This window comes from Amphiura filiformis, chromosome 19 (genome assembly GCF_039555335.1).
Source record: "Amphiura filiformis chromosome 19, Afil_fr2py, whole genome shotgun sequence".
Classification (NCBI taxonomy): domain Eukaryota; kingdom Metazoa; phylum Echinodermata; class Ophiuroidea; order Amphilepidida; family Amphiuridae; genus Amphiura; species Amphiura filiformis.
Window position 1 is genome coordinate 47303511 of NC_092646.1, and position 23605 is coordinate 47327115.

General features: G+C 35.1%; 2 protein-coding genes across 3 annotated transcripts in view; one reads left to right on the forward strand and one right to left on the reverse strand.

Moving 5' to 3' along the window:
* LOC140141395 (uncharacterized) overlaps positions 1-23605 on the reverse strand; it is a 226516-nt gene that overhangs the window by 99477 nt on the left and 103434 nt on the right. The gene's annotated exons all lie outside the window — the stretch shown is intronic.
* On the forward strand, positions 13320-20758 carry LOC140141630 (uncharacterized; the record flags this gene model as incomplete). The annotated part of the gene is made up of 2 exons (XM_072163541.1): positions 13320-13636; positions 19307-20758. Coding segments are annotated over 2 exons (1659 nt in total), but the record flags the coding sequence as incomplete, so codon positions are not given.

Genomic DNA, 23605 nt, shown 5'->3' on the forward strand with positions numbered 1-23605 from the left:
GTAATACCATCTACTACATTCCATTACGATTTCAGATATGTGACACGATCAAGAAAATTGAGTCGGATGTCGCTAATATTGATTTTGAGATATCGGCAAAGAAAGTGTTATAATTCTTTTGTTTTCTATTGTTTTCAGCTATTGATAAATTGATGCAATTTTGCAAAGAAAAGTTGTATGAACATGGGGTTTTCAGTTTCTAAAAGATCTAAATGGTCGCATGTCATAAGTTGGGTACAATTTCCATTACATGGTCAAAAATGACAAAAAATGTATTTTTTGATATGTTGTATATATTGACAACCTCTAATAATTAACACCATTTTTAATCATAACACATGCTTAATTTATGAGATAATGCTTAATTACTAATCAATTAATACACAGGTGCCTATGTAAATCTCAATTTTCAAATGCATTTTTCTCAAATCGGACCTCAATTACATAAATGACTGTAAATTTTTTATTTTATGCAAGAATGTCATCAGATTTGGAGGATATGTTCTCAATACATTAATGCTTCAAATGAACTATTTAAAATAATTGTATGTATGTTAATTACATTGTGAAGGTCAATGACCTTTTTACGAGTAATTAGCGAGACGGTTGTTCTATTATTGAGGAAATGAATATCAAGAAGAGAAATGTACATTAGCATGTTGCTAAAAATACTAAAATTCAACTAGGATTTCATCAAAATTACAAAATGGAACATATAACCCTTTAAGGTGGCGCTACACCTGTTGATAAATTTGTGATATTTTTGCATTTTTCTCAAAAATAATTACACTGGTAACAAAAGTTATGTATATTATAGGGTAAGGAATCCAGTTACTACACTTGAATTCCAGTGACTCAAGACAAGCGGTATGTTATTTATGATAAGAAAAGAGGTACTGCTAGAATGTACCTCATTTCTTAACATATATAATGAACCCTTGTCTTGAATCACTGAAATTTCAGTGAAGTAATTGGAGTCCTTACCCTATAATATACATAACTTTTGTTACCAGTGTGTAGTTACTTTTTGAGAAAAATGCAAAATTAGTCAAAAAATTTATCAGGGGGTGTAGTACCACCTTAAGTAGTCAGTAATTGTTTTAGTTGTACAAATTCAACATTCAAAGCTGTCAATACATCATACCCTCACAAGATTTGAAAAAGTAACCAGTAGTTTTGACATGCTGACATGTGAATTTTCACATAGGCCCTATATTGCACACTCCCGCAACCGCCTGCTCCACATCCGCCTGCTCCTCCACCCCTGGCATTTTTCGTTTCAACTGATGTGATTTTTTTATTGAATAATGTATAATTATATGCTTCAGTAGACTGAAAGAGTATAAAATTAGGCTTAAAATGAGGTATCAACCACTGCTGTAGGCTATGGGGTTACGGAAAGCCAATCAAATTTGTAACGCAATTTTCCGAAAAATGTAATCCCTCCACCCTTTTTGCATACCCAACTTATGACATGCGACCAAATGTCCTCTTTAGAAATAGTTGTAAAACTCATTTTTCGACCCAGGTCGACATGCGACTCATTCCCCTTGATCATGTCACATAATGTGTGTAAATAACATCTGTAACTGACAACACATTCCTCATCTATATGAGACACATCCCCCAATCAGATGACAATTATGCTAATTAGATACATACAATTAATAACCTGGCATTGTAAAAATACATAACACTTCTGAGAAAGAAGTCTTTATTGCTAAGACCAATGAAGGCTAAAACTTTTACCAGAGACCACAACCAAAATACTTAAAGATTAACCTTTTTTGTTGTTGAAATGTTAACTTACAAAGCCATAATGTACGCTCCTTTAAAATGAAATTTTTAAACCTGATTTTTTGGATAATTGTAATGTTTGTACACATGTTCAAACTTAACATCTAAATGTAATCAGCCAAATTTGTTGTGTTTGTAGGACTACATGAAATTTTAAATTAAGGCCCCTAACAGTCAATTTTGAGTTTCCCGTCACATAATTTCTGAAAACAAGTGAGCTAACTTTTTCATTATTCATTATTTGTCTGCCTTTCATTATATGACCAACACGCATATAAAATGTGTTGTTATTTGCTGCTCACTCACTTGAACATGTTGAAGATGGATGTTTAGTCCAAATGAGATTCAAAAGTATATTACAAAGAGTCTGCAAGGTTGACAGCAAAATGTATGTATTTCCACAAAAAATAAAGGGATATTCATAATATTTTTGCAAATATAACCAGTTTTCATTGGTATTTTTTGGAAAATCACAATAATGAATTCAAGTGAGGGTCAGAAAATGAAGTGAGGGCGGGTGACGGGAAACTCAAAATCGACTTTCCTTGGCCTAATGTCGTAATTATGACATCAAACAAATGGCAAAGATAGCGGGTTTTTTTTCACTTCATCTATTTCAGCCTTCTTAGGCTTCTTGACATTTTTGATAAAGAATAACAAAATTAAAATTTGACAGAAATCATACATTATGGCTTTAAAGAACTGTGCCTTCAGACATTGCGCTATTCTAGTTGAAATCCCTACACCCCCTATGGAAGCCATGACCTTAATCTCCCACACATGGGGTGTATAATTCAAATGGAATGTCACCCATTCAAGTAACTCTATTTGAAATTCACAATCCCTGTGCTGTGTGGAAGATTAAGGCCAAGTCTTCTACAGGGGTATGTCTTTCAACTGGAATAACCCATTGGCACATGTGATAGAATACACTTATATTTAGGAAATGAGTTTTGCTCGTCAAATATCAAGCTTCTCTGGGTTCCATATACGGCAGAGTGCCAGGCCTTCCCAGAATACATCAGCCTCATTCACTTTGTCACAATTTTAGTTATAATCTTCAGTAGATAGCACTCATTCACTTTAACACAATATTAGTTATCTTCAGTAGATAACACTCATTCTCTTTATCACTCTGAGCTATCTTCAGTAGATAGCACTCATTCACTTTAACACAATATTAGTTATCTTCAGTAGATAACACTCATTCTCTTTATCACTCTTAGCTATCTCCAGTAGATAGCACTAATTCACTTTATCACAATATTAGCTATCTTTAGTAGATAGCACTCATTCTCTATATCACTCTTAGCTATCTCCAGTAGATAGCACTAATTCACTTTATCACAATATTAGCTATCTTCAGTAGATAGCACTCATTCACTTTATCACAATATTAGCTATCTTCAGTAGATAGCACTCATTCTCTATATCACTCTTAGCTATCTTCAGTCAAACTATCATCATTTGAGCTATCTTCAGTAGATAGCTTTCATTCACTCTATCACTCTTAGCTATCTACAGTAGATAGCACTCATTCACTTTATCACAATATTAGCTATCTTTAGTAGATAGCACTCATTCACTTTATCACAATATTAGCTATCTTCAGTAGATAGCACTCATTCTCTATATCACTCTTAGCTATCTTCAGTCAAACTATCATCATTTGAGCTATATTCAGTAGATAGCTCTCATTCACTCTATCACTCTTTTATCTTTGGAATAGCAAACCCATTTATGTTTCAGACTAGTGAACCAATTTAACAGATTAGTAAACCTAATATTTCAGCCTATCGAAACTTAGCACTTAGCTCCTGCACACCCTATATATGAAAAACAGTGACCACCTTCGAAAGCAAAGAATATCAATGTCCATGTGATCCAGCTCAGTTACTTGCAATCTAATCTGATGTAATCTTAGAAGGCTGATATAAAGACATTACACACGATCATCACACTTTGCAAAAATAGAATAAATTAACAAACTCTATTCCCATTACATGGTAAAAGCAAAGCATTATGGGAAGCGTGGCTCTCTTCTCTGGGTTCTATTGACATGAGCATCCGGCTCCTTGAAGGCGTGTTTACAAATTAGGCCTGCAGGACATAATTGTCAATTTCAAATACAGGTAATTAAAAGTCATTTCAAAGTATGAAATGTATAAAACAATGACATTGTATAGAGCAATGAATAGCAATTCAAGATAATATATATTAAAATGAATATTATGCAATTAATTTGAAGTATAAGAATAATTCGAAATGTTATTAAAATATTGAGCATGTATGGAAGGCATGGCAGCTCTGTAAATGCAGGATATAGAAAGATAAAACAAGTAGACTTGGAATATTTCAATAAGATATATTATGTGACAGATGCAAATTTTACATTATACAGGTACCGTATTAATCTCTGTTGTATGGTACTTCATTGAACATGACATCACAGCAGGCAAAGTTTTTGTTTGTTTGCAATGAAAATTTTCACATATTCATGAGGGCCGATCATTTGATCAATTGTGTCTTACAAATCATACATGTTACGTCAATTACGTTTTAGCTATTTTCAGTAGATAGCAATCATTCACTTTATCACCCACTTAGTTATCTTCAGTAGGCCTATAGCATTTATTCACTATATCACTCACTTAGATATCTTCCGTAAATAACAATCATCAACTTTATCACCCTGTTATCTATCTTCAGTAGATAGCACACATTCATTATATCACTCATTTAGCTATCTTCAGTAGATAACTGTCATTTATTATATCACCCTTTTAGCTATCTTCAGTAGATAGCACCATTCACTCTATCACTGTTTGGGCTTTCTTTTGTAGATAGCACTCATTTGACACTCCATTACTCTTTTCACTATCTTCAGTAGATAGCACTCATTTACTCTATCAATCATTCAGCTATCTTTAGTTGATAACTCATTCATGCTATCATTATTTTAGCTATCTTCAGTAGATAGCAGTCATTCATGCTACCATTATTTTAGCTATCTTCAGTAGATACCAGTCATTCATGCTATCATTATTTTAGCTATCTTCAGTAGATAGCAGTCATTCATGCTATCATTATTTTAGCTATCTTCATTAGAGAGCAGTAATTCATGCTATCATTATTTTAGCTATCTTCAGTAGATAGCAGTCATTCATGCTATCATTATTTTAGCTACCTTCAGTACCAGTCATTCATGCTATCATTATTTTAGCTATCTTCAGTAGATAGCAGTCATTCATGCTATCATTATTTTAGCTATCTTCAGTAGATAGCAGTCATTCATGCTATCATTATTTTAGCTATCTTCAGTAGATAGCAGTCATTCATGCTATCAATATTTTAGCTATCTTCAGTAGATACCAGTCATTCATGCTACCATTATTTTAGCTATCTTCAGTAGATACCAGTCATTCATGCTATCATTATTTTAGCTATCTTCAGTAGATAGCAGTCATTCATGCTATCATTATTTTAGCTATCTTCAGTAGATACCAGTCATTCATGCTAGGGGCCTATCATTATTTTAGCTACCTTCAGTAGATAGCTAAAATAATGATAGCATGAATGACTGCTATCTTCAGTAGATAGCACTCATGCACTCTATCACTCATTTAGCTATCTTCAGTTGATAACTCATTCATGCCACCACCCTTTCAGCTATCTTCAGTAGATAGCAGTCATTCAAGCTATCAATTATTTTAGCTATCTTCAGTAAATAGCAGTCATTCATTCAACATCACAATCACATCATTCACACTATTCATGAGTTTGTTCATACTGCGTAAACAATATTATTTCAAGCTTAAAATTTCACCGAGACAAATATGAGCTTTCACCTGATAACCAAAATATGCATTTTGATGGGTCAAAGTGGGAAGGATGAGGCTGTCAATCAGGTCACATATAATAAGTGCCAACAACCTCATAGATTTATCAGAGCTTGTTGTACTTGATGTTCTGAGACATGTATGCCCTGCAGAGAAATGGGCTATTCCTGTTGAAATCCATACGCCCCCTATGGAAGATACAACCTCAATTTCCCACACATGCATGGGTGTAGATATTAAATAAAGTCACCCATTCAGGTAACCCCATTTAAAATTCACACTCCCTGTGTGGGAGATTAAGGTCATGTTTTCCATAGGGGTGATGTATTTCAACTGGACTAGCCCAAAGTAATGTGCTCTGATAATGACTTACCAAACTAATTGATTAATGAAATAATTATAATTAGTAAATTAGTATGATATATTTCATTTCTTTATTTAATTGAAGTCACATAGTGCAGTGTATAGATCAAGTGATGATCTTCAGCAGCTGTTTGGAGCAGATAGTTTCTGAACATATGTGGCCATCCACCACAAAGTGGTAGTAAAGTCGGTTCTAGATCATTTTCTGTCCATTGCAGATTTTGAAAGAATGCACTTTCAGCTTTAAAATGATTCCTCAACCAGCTTCATTGGACATCTGGAAGTGAAGTTATGGTTCATCAAAGGTCAAATTCCTACTATATTTTACATAGAAATCCACATACTGTTTTTGATTGTATCTCAAAATGGAAAATGACAACTTTACGACCAGTTTGTGGTGGATGGGCACATATGACACAGTCTGATCCAATCAAACCACAGTCAGCAGTAATGAAATTGAGATATAACAAAACAAGGAACAAAAATGTAATATAAACGTAAGAAAATGGACAGACAAAACATTCATAACTTTGCAACTAAGTATGTAAGGAACTTCTGGATTTCAACAGCAGTAAGCATAGCTACGGAGTAAGTTAGAAATGATAATATCTAAACTTTCAAAATATCGGACTTTGGTCTTGAGTTGATCAGATCATGTTACATGTTTTAGAAGCTACTGATTTGAAACTCAAGTTGTTATAAAGCACTTTACATTCCATACCTGTGCAATGTGATACTTTAGATGGACTAATTAGGGGCACCTTTATAGTGATGTTTATCCACAGACCATAGCAGATGATCTCTAGGGCACAAAGTCTCATTAGCTGTGTTCACATTGTCGGACGTACGCCCCCACAGAACTTGGTCGGCGCAAATTGCTAGGAGTAGTGGTAGGCGTTGCCAGGAGTAGTGGCAGTGTGAACGATGGTCAGCGTAAGTTCCGACGATCTACTCCTGACAAATAAATGTCAGGAGTATAGCGAGCTAGGTGTAATCTCCGCCAGGCGCAAGTTGCAATGTGAATGCTGCTACCCCTGGCACCCGGTGTAAGTTTTACCTTTTTTGGTCGGAGCTAAGAAATTACATATGTGTACATCCATATCAAAAGGATGCACTTGTCGGCTGCTACATGTGTCTCATTTCACATAATAATTGGTAATAAATTACCAGACTCATTTCAAGTGGGGGTCACTTTATATCATCCCAAGTCACATGGCGTATTATTAATACAGATAACATTCCATAACCATGTCACTTGGGGATGATTTGAAGTGACCTCCACTTGAGATGAGTCTGGTATTTACTCCTAGCTATTATGTGAAATGAGGCACATGTAGCAGCCGACAAGTGCATTGTTTTGATATGGATGTACACATATTGCCTAGTTGAAAAAGGTCACAGAAACACCAGAAGTGGTAGCTGATGTTTACGACCACCAGAAGTGAATGCTTGGTGGAACTTATCGGCGTAGTGCTAAGAGTAGGCTAGGTGTGGATACGTGGTAGGAGTAGGGAAAATATTTGTGGAATTTTTATCAATGTTAGCGTAAGTTAACGCCGGGTGTAACACAAAATGTGAACACAACTATTTATCAGCATGCTAGATTCAAAATGAAGAATGTGTTGATGAATGATGACTAAAACATTGTGTTTAGTTATTGATGGTGAAATTTAGTGCATGCTTTCAACCCCATGGTATGTTAAGTGCTTTTTGATTCCAGCAAGCAGCATCAATTTTATGCAACATCAATTTGATGTTAAAACTGCTGTATCAATGTCAATTAAATTCCTCACAAAAATCACATCCTCCTCACTTTTCCAAATATGTGAGGATGTGAAACAAATGTTTGATTTTATGTGGCCTTGTAGTTAAATCAGTTATTCATAATATTTATTTTTTATTGTAAAATATCAGATTTCAAACTCACTTAAAAATAATATTTATTATTGCCATGCTGCATTGCATTATGTTTTTTCTAGGGTCTGTGGTTACAATGATGAAATTCTGAAGCCAATACCAATTTATGATTATTGTCAGTGGAAGACATATAATTTCAAATCCCCAAGATATGTTTTGAAGTACTTTTTAATTCCTGAACGTTTGAGTCTCTCTCCTGAGGAGATATGCATTGCAACATGATACAAATGACTGGGTGAACTAATTAATGCAATTACATATATGAAGACTTGGATTCCTCACTTAATGCTTTGTGTGCTAGCCATAGGCTTCAACATGATAAGTCTCAAGTTTTAAGACATTTTTTCAAAATATCAAGAGCTATCTTAAGAACCACTGAACCAATACTAGGCTTGCTTGTACTCATTTTAATGCATTTTTCATGCTGATTCCAAATATGGTCATGAAAATGTGCAATTCTGAAATTTTTTGTTTTGAAGAAAAAATGAAACTTGTCGCCTACAGTCAACACCCGCATGGAGAGGGTTAAGGTATCAAACATGCTCATAATCAGGACCCAGTTCTTTAACCACAATATTCTTGTACAGTCATAAAGTGACCTTTGAATATGTTGGGTACAAAAACTCATACTCTAAATTTGGGGTCAAATTCTAAGCTATGATTGTTGTATGGAGGTCAAGGAACTGTGACTCTAATATGAGACAGTTTTGGATCATGGTGTCTAGACTTCTACTGAATCGGATCAATTTAATGCTATATGCATTTTTGATATATGACTTTTGCAATCATCAACTCCACATGTATATGAATGGTTCTGTTTGACTATCCATAAATACTAGTACCATGCAATGAAATCAGGCCTCCAAATTCATTGAGGCTGTAACACCATGTTGCCCTTAGATTGGCATTGGTAGCCCTCATTTTTTTAAAAATTTTTTAAGCATTCTTGAGTATCCACTCTAGATTGTACTTGTACTTTGTAGCAGTATTTCTCCAGTTTCCAAGTGATGTAGGGTCTAGAACTTTTTTCTTCTTTTTTTTGTGTGTGTTTTTGGGTGTTTATTGCCACCCAGAGGTCGGGGGTTCAAAACAGCACTAGAGAAAACACATTTTCTCTTCATCTTCTTATTTACTTCTTTCCTGCCAAAAAGCCTCCAGTAAGGGTTAGGCCTATAGCCTATCACAACCTGAATGAAGGTAGCACAACCTTCAGACTTTGATGCTTTATAGTGATAGTAGGCATCATCCAAAGGACCAACCTCATGCGAACCTGATGGTCTCACTCACGCTTTGCGCTCGCTATAAATCTGTGACGGCCACAAACTGCGGCTAACTAGCACGGCAACATCAGAGTAAACAAAGCATACTTATATGCGTACATGTTCATATTTATCATGATGCCAGCAAGGTGGCGGTGATGTTTGAGATCTGCATGATAATAATTTGCATATCTCTGAGGTGCTGGCCTAGTTTGGGAGTTAAGGAGGTCATATTTATATCTTCTTAAATTTCATCATGTACTTTTGATGGGTATATTGAGTATTGCATATAGAGCTGTTAGCAGATAAATAAAGAGGATTAGATTTCACCTCTATATGCTCTGTGTGCGCTAACCATAAGCTTCAACATAAAAAGTTTTAAGAAATTTCTCAAAATATCAAGAGCTATCTCAAGAACCACTGAACCGATACCAGGCTTGTTTGTACTCATTTTAATGCATTTTTCATGCTGATTCCAAATATGCTCATAAAAATGTATAATTCTGAAATGGTTGAATCTTTTAAAGAAATTTGGAACTTGTAGTCTGCAGTCGACACCCATGTGGAGGGGTTAATTGTGCCACTGATTATTGAACTGGGAGAAGAGTTTAGTTAAAATGGCATCATTGGGCAGGAAAAACTTTCTATGTGCTTGTGGCCCCTGAACATGGTTTAAAACAAAACTGCCAACAGGTTACATAGGAGGTTTTGCTTTAAACATGTTCAGGGACCAATGACAGATAGGAGGTTTTGCACTGCCCAACGACGATGGAGTTTGTATCATGTAACTTATAAATGTGCTGCTTCTTGCTTCCAATGTCATATACCGTAAAACCCCGTCTACAAGCATATAGAGTGCTTCTGATGAAAGCTACATTAATACAGGCGCCATTATGGAGTTTGAGCAAATAAATTACGGATTCAAGCATATACAAACAAGTATTATTTTAAGACCAATCTATTGTATTGGTATATTCACGCTTGCTTCAAATTAATTTAGCTTTCATAAAAAACACTATATTTACGGTTTTTACGGTATTATGGATAGCTACTGCATGGTGACTCAATTAAATGTAAAATGATGACAATGTCACCAAAGATGTATTTGAGTTATAAGCTAATTACTTTCAACTCTGCATGATCTTTATTGTAATTATTCCCAATAATAATATCAGTTATAATTGTGATGACATTTTCATTAGATATGTCATGTTCTGATCCAATCAGACCCAAGTTGACAATAATGACATTGAAATTTAGGCCTATAAAAGCAGCAAAAATAAGAAAATTGACTATTAAAAGTTCTTAAACTTGTAACAACAAAGTATGCCAGGGAAATACAGGGATTTGAATATCAGCAAGCTAAGAGAAAGTTAGCATACAGATAAAAATGTGTTCCAATATATCTGTGGTTAGCAATAGTGATGACCCACTTTTCAAAATGTTTGTCTTTGGTATATAAGTAGACCAGATCGTGTCACAAATTAAAGTTAATTCACAGTTCTTTATCATGATGCAAAAATTATAAGAAATTGCTGCAAATCTAAAAATTGACTTGTAGTAGGAGGACGTCTTTGACAAAGACTATTCTTTACTTCAGCCCCCACATTTTTCTCTCGCAATTACAAGGAAACTATCTTGTTTCTTCAAAAACGTAGACTAATACTAAACGTGAATTCCTCAACTTCATTCAAATTATCGTTTCTGACATAAGTAGATTTCTCAGATGAATGAAGAGCTAATAGGGACATAGGAACCAAATGCAGAGCTAATAGGGACATAGGAACCAAATGAAGAGCTAATAGGGACATAGGAACTAAATGCTGCATAATTAAAGGAAGCACCTGTTCTTGAAACAATTAGAACATTTGATTGGTTTGATTAATGAGTTGTGCCAACAGGTGCAAACTGCACAGAAGCTACTTGCAAAGTTGAAATGTTTGCGCTACATTGAGCGTTGCGCTCTAAGCAACTAACGTAAAAATAACAATGCACAAATATCTTACGTTAGTGCAATGTAAGAAAGGTTGATACGTATTTAAAATGCATATGAAACAATTCTAAATTGGCATAAAAAATGAATTGTGAAAACTTTGTGCTTTAGATACATGTATGTACTGTAAAACTTAATAACAGGCCTGGGGTTCATTTCAATAAACTTGAGAAACTTTGTTAGTCTCAAAATCAATTGTAACTAACAACGCATCGTAAAATCGTAAAAAATGACTTATGATCGGTACCCTTCCTAAGCAATAGAGTTTACTACAGGGACCCATCAGAAACTTATATCTAGTAAGGGTATTCATAACCTACGAATGGCTACTTGAGTTACGAAGGGTCATGCAGTCTCATGATCATCACATCACAGTCCAGTTTCCACTGTATTGTTGCTGAAACCCATATTAGTCATGTATGTCGTAATGGAAGCCATCAACATCAGACGCCACCCTAGCTTTGCTCCAAAGCCGACCTATTTTCCACCCAATAGAAGAAAAACTGAAAAACCATGCCATATCCCCTCTGACCACACACTAGTAAAGACCGGCAGGTCGGCTTTGTATATGTTGCGAGTTTACCCCGCGTCCATGCACGGGGTAAATTTTAGTCTCATACCGAAAATACAACAGGTCAACAGGGCATCCACTATGGAAATAGAAATCTGCACTGTTAGATGAGGATATCAAAAATAATTGGTCTGGTTCGCCAACACACAGACACCTGTTGCTGATGACAGATTCTTCACCACGGCTGAGTCAAATTACTGTCAATCACATGCTTGCAATAGAGCCCCTTAGCCAATCAGAAGCGAAGTTGGCCAGGGTCACGGACAAAAAGTTACACGATGTCACTCACAGAATAGTGGTGACACATCTAATTAGTGGTCAGGATAAAACTGTGCAGGTGTCTGGCTAGATCTGGTTTCAAGTAGCGTAATTACGTTGGTTAATAAATTTCATGTTCACTCGCTACCATGCTGAAGTCAATGTAATAATATGTGAATAATTTTTACAATCATAAAATTACTTTGTAGTACGGGTAGGAAATGTTTTGGATTTTGATTCAGCAGTCTCAGGATTTTGATGTAGGTCGAGCAAGATCTGAGATGTTTTATACAAGGCATATGTTTATACCAGGAAAGTTGAAAAAGAATATACCAATCGCGTTCTTCGACATTTTATTAAATATTATTGTTATTTAATATCTTGTATTTTTAGTGTTATTAGTAACTTAGTTTATTAAATCAATTGAGTATCTTTGGTTTAATATTACTCTTTCTTTCCATTATTATTATCATATTGTCCCGATTTAATATTGTTATGATCTTTCTTCTTTCTTTCTTTTTTTAATTGTAAAAGCCTTATTTTATTTAATACTCTTTCCATTATTATTATTATTATTATTTAGAGAATTAAAAAGTGTTGTGTTGATACCCATCCATGTATCATTATTTTAATATTATTAATTATTATCCATGGCACGGTGATGATGGGTAGGATATATCACTAAGCATGATGTTCACTTTCATTTTCCAAATCATGATGAATTGTTTATAATTGGGCCTAGTAGTAGGTTTTGGAACACCAAGCCATAAACCAATGACAATGCAGATCTATGTTAAAGTTTTAAAAGAAGTAAAGAGAAAATCTATTGAACATTAACAATGAACTTGGAAGCAGTTCTTCGTTAAATCTCCATTCATTATTAACCATGAATGCATGAAAGCATTTTCAACTTCAGCTGCACGAACCAATCGATACTGGTCAATGGGTTATCTTGACCAGTGACCAATCAATCGATAAAAGGGAAAAAAAATGAAAAGAAACCAGGTTATCAACCCGTAACCATGGACGCGTAGTTATGGCGACGGTCAATGTTATGACAATAGTCATGATAGTTCGTATTTTTATTTAGTTACATACTATATTTTGTTTACTTCGGAATGGAACACCAACGTGAACATGGCATATAATTCCTCGCTGTCTAGTGCTGATATTTCGAAGAGTATATCCCATGCATCTGAAAAATTAAAACTTACGCCTAAACCTCAACAAGTAGAAGCTCTTACGCAATTCTTAAAAGGACGGGATTTGTTTATAAATTTACCAACAGGCTATGGTAAATCTACGATTTTTCACGGTGCACCTCTGTGTCTAGATTTTTAAGTGAATCATCAACGTCGAGATCTGTTGGTTTTGTAGTATCCCCGATTGTTGCATTAATTCAAGACCAGGTTAAATATCTGAACAATATTGGAATACCCTCAACACATCTTCACAGTGTTAACGAACCATCGGAATGGAGTAAATGTTCGTCTCTTATCAAGAAAGGACACTATTCACTCGTTTTTGCCAGTCCAGAGACATTGACAAGTAAGCCTGCAAAGGAACTACTAGCAAGTCGTGAAGTTCGATCTTCTATTTGTGGTCTTTTTGTGGATGAGTGTCACTGCATAGCTAAATGGTATGTAATACATTTTATAAGATTTTATGTTGTACAAATGTATAATTATAATACCTCTTGTAATTTCTTCGAAACATGATAACTGATGCGAAACTTTATGTAACAAAATGGCGACTATTGCAGCTTAAGAGCCATAAATGTACGATCTTATATTATGAAATTGGATAATTTTTTTCAAACCTGATTTTTTTTGCATATTTGCAATGTTTACACATGTCCCAGCTTGCACATAAATGGAATCGGCCAATTGTCGGCAAATTTCAACAAATATCATTATTTAAAAATTATGATAATCCTCACGGATTTCTTTCACTTTAGCTTTTTATTTCAACCTAAAATGGACAGCAATCCATCTCGTCAGTTATTACTAATATTATTTCAACATGATGAATAAAGAATAACAAAATCAAAATTTGACGGAAATCGTACATTTAGGCTTTAAAGGAGTATTTCGTTATCATAGCATCCTCTTTTGAAGACATATTTCAGTAGATATCCACGAAAAAAAAGCTTATTCCCAAACTTTTTCGTTTTGGAGTTATGCATGATCATGATGAATGTGTGTATTGTTCCATAGACAATATAATAGATAAGACAATGTGTTGTAATTTCGTCCTGGTATACCCAATACCAAATTCAAATTTCACGATATCTTTGCTCAAGGGATCTGAAATGAGCGTTTCGACAGTATTTTTTGTGGGACATGAGAGCACATCAGACATATCGAATTGCATTCCGAATACGAAGAATGTCTTTCTGATATCAAATAATTTTCATTTTTTTGAAATTCACGATATAATACAATTTTATGACAAATTATCACATTTTTGATATATAACGGTCCTCGAAGTAAATTTTATAAATCGAATGAGATATTCTTAAAGTGTATGTAGCTGGAAGGAAAAGCCGACGATCAATTGACAATTTTGACCTTATAATTTCATATTGAAGATATGGATTTTTTTCTCAAAAAGACCTAATTTTTGTTTAATCTCGGAAAGTATCCGGATCTGAGGAAATCTCCAATTTTAAAATGAAAATTCCTTAGAACCCTGACTATACGACTCGGCTAGATAAATGGTACTCATTTAACATGCATGTTGTCAAATTTTTATATTATTGAGAACACCTTTTCATGCCCAAAATTGATGAATTTTAGTCCATTATCGGACGAGCACGCTACTACTGGTATTATACTGATTGTGTCGGGTTTTGCGTTCAATAACGCATCCCTTTTCCTCAATGAATGTTTTCCAAGTAAAGAAGTATGTAATGTATGTAATGTATATTAATGAACGATGACGTTTGAGATGATGCTGTACTGATGTCGTATGTATACTCTAATATCAAGTCATGTTGTTTAAGACTAAATGGAAGCAAAAGGTTTGATATTAACCTTAGCTGTATCCTTTGGCTGTATGTGGCTGTCGGGGTGGACTTGGGGGTGGGGAAGGGTGGTTGGGGGTGGGTGAGTGTATGTAGGCCTATGTTTTTCCCTTGGGATAGGCCTACCATTTTAGTCCCAATTTGTAGTGACATCACTCTGTTTATTTAACATACCGAATTTTACAAATTACTCTTATCATACAATGTATTCTTCATGCACATTAGTACCCCCGCCCCATGTGGGCCCCTCCCACATACCCGAAAGGGGGGGGGGAATTGTTTTTATTGTTTTTATATTTCGCCTTATGTATATCAATTTCGGTCATGTAGGCAATAAAAAAACTTTGAAGAATGTCTCTCATGTACAAAAGTATAGGAAACTGAACATTTAAAACCACTTTTTTAGGGTGAAGGAAGCATTTTTTCAAAAAAGTCTAAAACAGGTTTTTATGTCAAAAATGGTCTCTTTTGGGGTGCTAAATCGGCTAAAACGTTTGTCGTCCTGAAACTAAGGCCCATTATGGGGTGCCGGTTGGTGGGGTGGCTCGAGCTATGAGTTTTAAAATATTGGACGAGACGTAGTCGAGTACAATTTCAAAATTCTAGGCGAGACCAATAAATATTTGGCGTAAAGCATCCAATTATTGTATCATTGTTTTGGATCCATTATTTTCACACAATTGGATTCATAAACATAATAATGTAATATATAGGGCCTATTTGATATCATCTATCCCCCCCATCTATCAGAACAAAATTATGCAGGCCCGTACGCAAATTTGGAAAAGTATACAAAAGGACGCAAATTTGGAAAAGTATACAAAAGGTCCCAAAATTTCAGAATTTGCGAGCGTAGCGGGCCAAAAAATCAGGTGTTTTACACTTTTTTGGACCAGAAAGGTTCAAATTTTGTCCACTTTTAACAAAATTGCCCCCCCCCCCTTGGAAAAAGGTCCACTTTTTCAAAATCAGCACCCCCCAAATGAAATCCTGCGTACGGGCCTGAAATTCTGCATGACACTTTAAGTCTACATTCGACTGCAAATTGCGTTTTGAACTCGTGTGTTCATGAGCAAACAATCGTAAACATAAATTGTCACGTTTTCTTTTCAAATTTGCAGAGATCACATTCACAAGTTCTAGTGGGCCCTAAACTACGATTTTCAGCACTAAAATCGTTAATATTGAAGGCCTACCGATTTTGCACCATTGTGATGCAAAGTTACGACTATAAAATAGGCGTGATAAACTTTTGCCGAAACTGCTTTACAGGCGGATTTAGTGGTATGAACCCTTGAAGAAGCAAAAACATTGTTTTTAGGTCTTAAAAGTTTTGTTATCTTTTTCACTAAATTTTGAAATAATTTTGGGTGTTTTTTTTTCTTTTGATACTTGAGACAGGATGTCGAGTTCAAACACAAGCATGATAGCCGACAATTGCCATTGTTCGTCATTTTGATGGTAATGAACGCAATTGATGTTCAGAGTAGGCCTAAAAAAAACCGTTCTTTGAACGTCTTTTACAAGTGAATTTTATAACTTCAAAATTATCAGTACTTGCAGGATATTCAAAAAGGCAAGAAATGTCAATTAAGTAGGCCTACCCTCCCCCCTCCAGCGTCGGTTTTAACCCGTTTTGTCCAAAAAGCATATGTAATGGCTATTTGAAATGGTAAATATTTAACAAGTTACACAAGTTTAACCAGTGACCCTTCAGGAATCATACTCGAGGATGATTGAAGTTAAATCTTTATATTGTTTGTCTTTGTATAAGCGCTTTGGGATCATTCTTGTGATATATTGCGCTATATAAATGTTTTGTATTAGTATTATTATTTTTAAAATCCTGGGTTTAAAACACGTTTTTGGCATAAAAAATGGGGTTTTATGATACAATTAGCCCAAGCGTATAAATATTTTTCATAAAAGAATTAAATATTTTGCGCAAAAAAACATCAGAAATCGGGAGCTTCTGTAACGTGCTCAAAAACTCCGATTGAGTTTTTGCGGCGCGAAACTAGTAACTTATTTATTGCATTATTATTTAAACCTCCGAATACAATCACAGGGTTTCTGAAAATTATGTAGGCCTAATGCATGCAGGTAAGCCTATTGTACGCCAAAATGTTTTACGGCGTTGAAATAATAATTATATATTATGTGATGCGATCAAGCAAAATCAGTCGGAACTCGGAGATATAAAATTTTTTAGTTTCTCACAGGATAGTAAAACATTTACAAAGCTGCATTTTGCAGCAAACCCCATTGAAATTAAACAACCAGTTCCAAAGATATGAGCAATTAAAGAGTTTACAAATACAAAACAAGAGGAAACAAAAGGAATTGTGACACTCATCAAGATCAATAACGTCAGTTTGAAAAAGGCTTTAGCGACCGCAAGCCGAAAGCTCACGTAAGTGAACTTTTTGTTGTGAATATGAATTATTTCCTGTTTGGTTATATCCCAAAATATCTCTAAATCAATATTTTCGAGTCCCGACTGATTTTGCTTGATTATTATATGTGATGCGATCAAGCCAAATCAGTCGGAACTCGGAAATATTGATTTAGAGATATAGCCAAAGGAAACTTTTCCTTTTGTTTCATCCTGTTTTGGAAACTCTTTAATTAATTGCGCATATCGTTGGAACTGGTTGTTCAATTTCAATGGGGTTTTCTGCAAATTCTAGCTTTGTAAATGCTTTTTACTATCCTATAGGAAACTGAAAAATTATTATTGCCGAGTTCCGACTGATTTGCCTTGATCGCATCACATATGTAGCCGAATTATAAGGCAAGTATATTAAAACCATACTGCAGGGTCACTGGGTCAGTATTATAATATTATCCTAAAGTGCATTACAGGACTATAATACGTTCAATTTGCTTTTTCATCTGATGTTGAATAACAATTCCTTGAAAAAAGGAATGGGCGCCCAATGTGAGCTTGGACGTAAAGCATTATTTTATTTATGATAGGCCTACTTCGACAATTTCGGCGTGTCCATCAGGGTGAGCTTTGTGGGCTGAAGCCCCGCACTTTGTTAAAAATCAAAGTTTTTCTGGCGATTTTAGCCATCAAGCTCCCCGCATAACTCTCGAAATCGCCCTGGAGCCCCCCCCCCCGGAAAAGGCCCTGCACACGCCGGTGATAAGGGGTCATTAAAATAAGGTGTCCCATAAAAAAGGTTACACGTAGAAAATGAATCGCATTTCGTGATGGCACAACAAAACAATGTCATTTTTTCAGGTATTATTCATCCTTGTAAATGTTTGCTAAGTTTCAATTCCGTATCTTAAGGGGTGGGGTATGAACGTTTGGACAGTATTTATTGTGGGACATTAGAGCACATCAGACATATCGAATTGCATTTTGAATACGAAGAATTCTTAAGAATGCAGTTCGATATGTCTGATGTTCACAATTAATACTGTCCAAACGTTCATACCCCATCCCTTAAAAGCAACTTAACTTATAAGCGCAAGATGACAGGGGTGTCAAGAGTGGCTAACCATCAAAATATCGCACAACGAAAGTTTAACACAATCACACCTTTATTTTAAGATTTTTTCTTTATTAATTTTTATGTTTCTCTTGTTTTTATTTTTTGAACTTATTGAAGTACGCTGAAAATAAATCAGTTTTAGAGCTTCTGGATTCTTGGTGGTAAAAATTGAAGGAAGATTGTCTTTAGAAAAGAACTCGTTTTTGGTGAAAGCAGTTCTGCACGCTTCATTTCCTGTCATCAACTGAAATGAAGTGAAATGAATAACAATCTTTTGCATAGACATTGCTTGAATTTTGTTGACTTGAAATCGCTGCTGTTTGTTTTTACATTTCTGACTGAAAACTTGAAATAAAACTGAACAAGTGTTATTCTTTGTTTATCAGAATAATATGCTGCATCTACCATGCTATGGTTGGGCCTACTCAAGTGCCCCGCCAAATGCATGGTGACTGCAACGGTCATAATGAACCTCATGTTGCATTATGTCACGTAAAGTGCTTGTTCAGGATTGCCTGGAATGCGGGCTAAGTATGTAGGTTATGAACTTGACATTCACTTGGGTACGTACATAGGTTATGTCATGAAAAGGATATTTATATTTTAGATTATTTTCACAAATCTATACATGTAACCTTTTTTGGGACACCAGGTTTATACCTGAAACAACTTCAAAACCACCCCTATTGGTATACCAAACACGATGAAAATGCATTTCAAAATATTTGATTTGTTTTACCATTAATTTTTTGTATTTTCTTCATTTCCCTTTATGCAGGGGACACACTGACGACAAGACGCGAGCCTTTCGGGAACAGTATTCTGCGCTTGCCGAACTACGCGCATTTATACCAAGTCATGTTCCGGTTATAGCACTGACAGCCACCGCAACTGATAAAGTAAAGGGAATCGTGCTGAAGAGCCTGGCATTGGCGAACGTCTATGAAATCAAAGAATCACCAGACAGACCAAATATTAAATACTGTGTGGTCAACATACCGAATAGACCTGGTCCCGACACGTTTGATTGGTTAATTGACAGCCTCAAATCTAAGAAACAAGAAACGCCACGCACAATCGTGTATTGCCGGTCGCATGATCAATGCACTAACTTGTACGCGATCTTTTATGCATCGCTGGGCAGGCAATGTCAACATTTTGCTATGTACCATGGCAGCACTGACCCGGATGTTCAGAGACTTATTGTCGAAGACTTCGAGAAGCCAGATGGAACAATACGTATGCTATTCGCCACAATAGCTTTTGGCATGGGGGTAAACGTGAGAGGAGTAAACTCGATAATACACGTAGGGCCTTCTTCGGCAGTTGATGACTACATGCAGGAAAGTGGCAGATGCGGGAGAGACGGAACGCAGTCTGTGGCCATTTTGTTGTCATTTCCAGGGATGTTTCGAGGAACTAAGACCGAAGAGTCCATGAAGCAATATGTCGCAAACAAGGAAGTATGTAGACGTCAGAAACTGTTGGACTCATTTGGTGCAGCAAAATGTCCAGATGAAGGGAACAAACATCAATGCTGCGACATATGTGCCACAAGTTGCACATGCACGATACCAACATGTCCTGCAGTTAGTCAAGAGGAAACAGATCTGGTGAAGCACTTAGGAGAAAAGGGGACTGCTTATCACGCTCCTCCTGAACGTCTGGTAAGTGAAGACCAACGAGAAGATCTACGCGCGTCTCTTCTTGAATATCGGGACCGTTTTCTTGATTCCAACCAAACGCGGTACCTCGCTGGAAGTGATATAGCATCGGGAATACCCATAGCCTTTGTGAATGATATTGTACGCGATTGCCACTACGAACTTACTTTGGAACAGTTTAATAAAAGATATCCATTTTATGACGAAGACCATGCACTGAAGGTATGGACGTTAGTACAAAATGTTGTTCAACATTGCCCTGCTGTAGATCAGTTGAGAGAGGATCAGCAAGCAGATATAGACGGGGAGATATCCGAATCCAATGCTGATAGCGATAATAGTGGTGTAGAGGAAGAGGCGATAGAGGAAAACTATGAACGTGAATATGATGATTCTGATTCGGATTATGAGCGAAGGTTGATATCGTCGTCAAGTGAGGATTTAGACGACACATAAATGACTTAATGAAAAACTTAAAGAATTGATGCAGGCCATCACAAGTACGTTCTAAAGATCTCAATATTTAATTGATTTCAAATGTGTTATCTTACTTTCAAACAAAGTCAGTGGTATCATGATCATACATGTGGTATTCAGTTTTTTATTTTTTTTTGTACATTGTATAAAACGAATAACCGCATATTATTGGCCCTAATGTAAATCATCATTGGCATGATTAGTTAGGCCTATATTAGTTTGATCAGCTCGTATTAATGTTAGGCTTTTACCACTTCGCCGAAAAGTATAGACCCACGTTAAGAGTGCTATTGACCTGTGTGATCTAAAGTCTCTGTGTTAAAGAAAGTATAGGACTTGGATTTTTAATTCGTGGTGGTTCTGGCGAGATGTCACAAGAAAATTCTCAAAATAAAATATTTTGATATTAATCCGCGATGTTATAAAGCCCGCTGTCGTTGATTACGAGCTGATCAAAGTATAAAATAATGTTTGCTTGACGAAGTCTATATCATAATTTATCTCCAAACTACATTCACATAACACATCAAGTTTTGTATTTTATCCTGTGCTGCACAATTTATCGCATTTGATACCCCATTCGTTCAATTTCGTTCAGTAGGCCCTATTAACAGCACATCAGTGGTTTGAAAGAAACATACCCGAATTTAAAAATTGCAGCTATTTGTATTTTTTAAAATCAGTGAAGTGCGAAGATAATGAGATGCTTTTTATACGTGCTAATGCTTGCAAACTTTTAAAATCGGGTATTTTTCTTTAAAAGCACTATGTACTGTGCTATTATAATGTTTAATGTTTAACGACATTTTGTCAAATATGGTACTGATGAGAATGTGAGTAAACATGGTAAATACACCTTCCTTCCTTTTATGTCAAAATCTTGTAGATACTGAAGCTTTATATCATTATATGCCATGTATGCGGCTGCGTTAATTTTTGCGAGGTATAGCCTATATAGTACAATACTACAACGTTTGCGCCTTTTACAGAAAGTTTCAAAGCGCTGGTATAAGCAAAACACAAAAGATGGTGACATACATGTATCATGAGAAGTACAAAGAGTTTACGGAAAACAAACAAAAAGTTACTGCGTATAAAGATGAGATTTAGAGATTTCAGAGCTGTTTTGAAACTGTTTTATGTTTTGAGCATTTCTGATTGTGGCAGGAAGCCTATTCCAAGATTGAGCAGCAGCAATGGAAAAAGCTCTGTCCCCAGCTTGTTTTCTGGATGATGGAATTTCCAATTAGCCTATACTTAAGGGCTGGGGTATGAACCTTTGGACAGTATTTTTTGTGGGACATTAGAGCACATCAGAAATATCGAATTGCATTCTGAATACGAAGAATGTCCTTCTGATATCAAATAATTTGGATTTTTGAAATTCGCAATGTAATACACATTTTATGGCAAATCATCAAAATTGATATTTTTGATATTTAACAGTACTCGAAGTAAACTTTATAAATCTGATGATTTATATTTGAAGTGTATGTAGGTGGGATGAAAAGCCGACGATCAATTGAAAATTTGACCTTTCATATTGAAGATATGGATTTTTTTCCCAAAACACCAAAATAAAAAGGTCTTTTGGGAAAAAAATCCATATCTTCAATATGAAAGGTCAAAATTTTCAATTGACCGTCGGCTTTTCCTCCCTGCTACATACACTTTAAGAATATATCATTAGATTTAGATAATTTACTTCGAGGACTGTTATATATCAAAATTTGAAAAATATCAAATTTTAATAATTTGTCATAAAATTTGTATTATATTGTGATTTTCAAAAAATGAAAATTATTTGATATCAGAAAGACATGCTTCGTATTCAGAATGCAATTCGATAGGTCTGAGGTGCTCTAATGTCCCACAAAAAATACTGTCGAAACGCAATAAACGCTCATTTTAGATCCCTTAAGGGTAGACGAGGTATTGTTGGTCGAAGCAACCTAAAAATCGATTTTCATTATCTAGAACAATATATTATTAAAAATAACACCTTGATGTTTTCAAAAGTTCATTCTACAAATCGTATACTTTGCAAACTTGCTTAATTTATTGTTGTTAATGGGTTATGTACGTTTTACAAAAGTGTTGTTGTTTCAGCCCTCTTTACAATGTAACTCAAGAACCGCAGCACATATAAAAGTATATCTGTGATATTTTAATTCTTCTACACACTCGCTATGAATTGAGCAATGCAGTTTTTGCCAAAGCTCACTACCATTCGCAAGATGCTGTGAACTACCAAATCACAACAGTTTAAAATAATTAATAACCTTAATATAAACACTGAAAATATATAGTTGAGCGTAATACTTTTTGATACTTTATTGGCGCAGTATATTTTATTTGTATATAAGGTGGTATAGTATTGTAATTCTTTTTGTGAAGTCAAAGGATGACTTCACCTTTTAACATGTTTAACAAAGTTACTAACCAAAACAAATTGTTATTAGTATGATATCTTAAAAGTACAACAAAGCACTTATTAGTAGGGTCAAACCATGTCAACCATTGTTTGGCATTGTTAAGTCGTAAACAGACTCCGAGTATATTGTATGTACAATATGTATACGTTATTTAATCTATTGCCATTCTATTTCCAGTAATGTTTCAGTTCTAACGAATGTTTGATGACGAAAAATCGATAATATGTTACATACAATATCTAGCAGAAATATATTATCGAGTTTACGTCATCAAATATTCGTTAGAACTTAAACATTACTGGAAATAGAATGGCAATAGATTAAATAACGTACATACAATATTGTACGTACAATGAAAAGTCTGTATACTGCTTTATAGGATATATATGATCAGATCAAAAGGACTTTATTTTGTAGTCTCTTTTCCAGTCTTCAGATCTGATGTAGTCAAACCCGATAATAATTGGACGAAATTAGTAAGTAAAAAGGTACTGGTTTTAT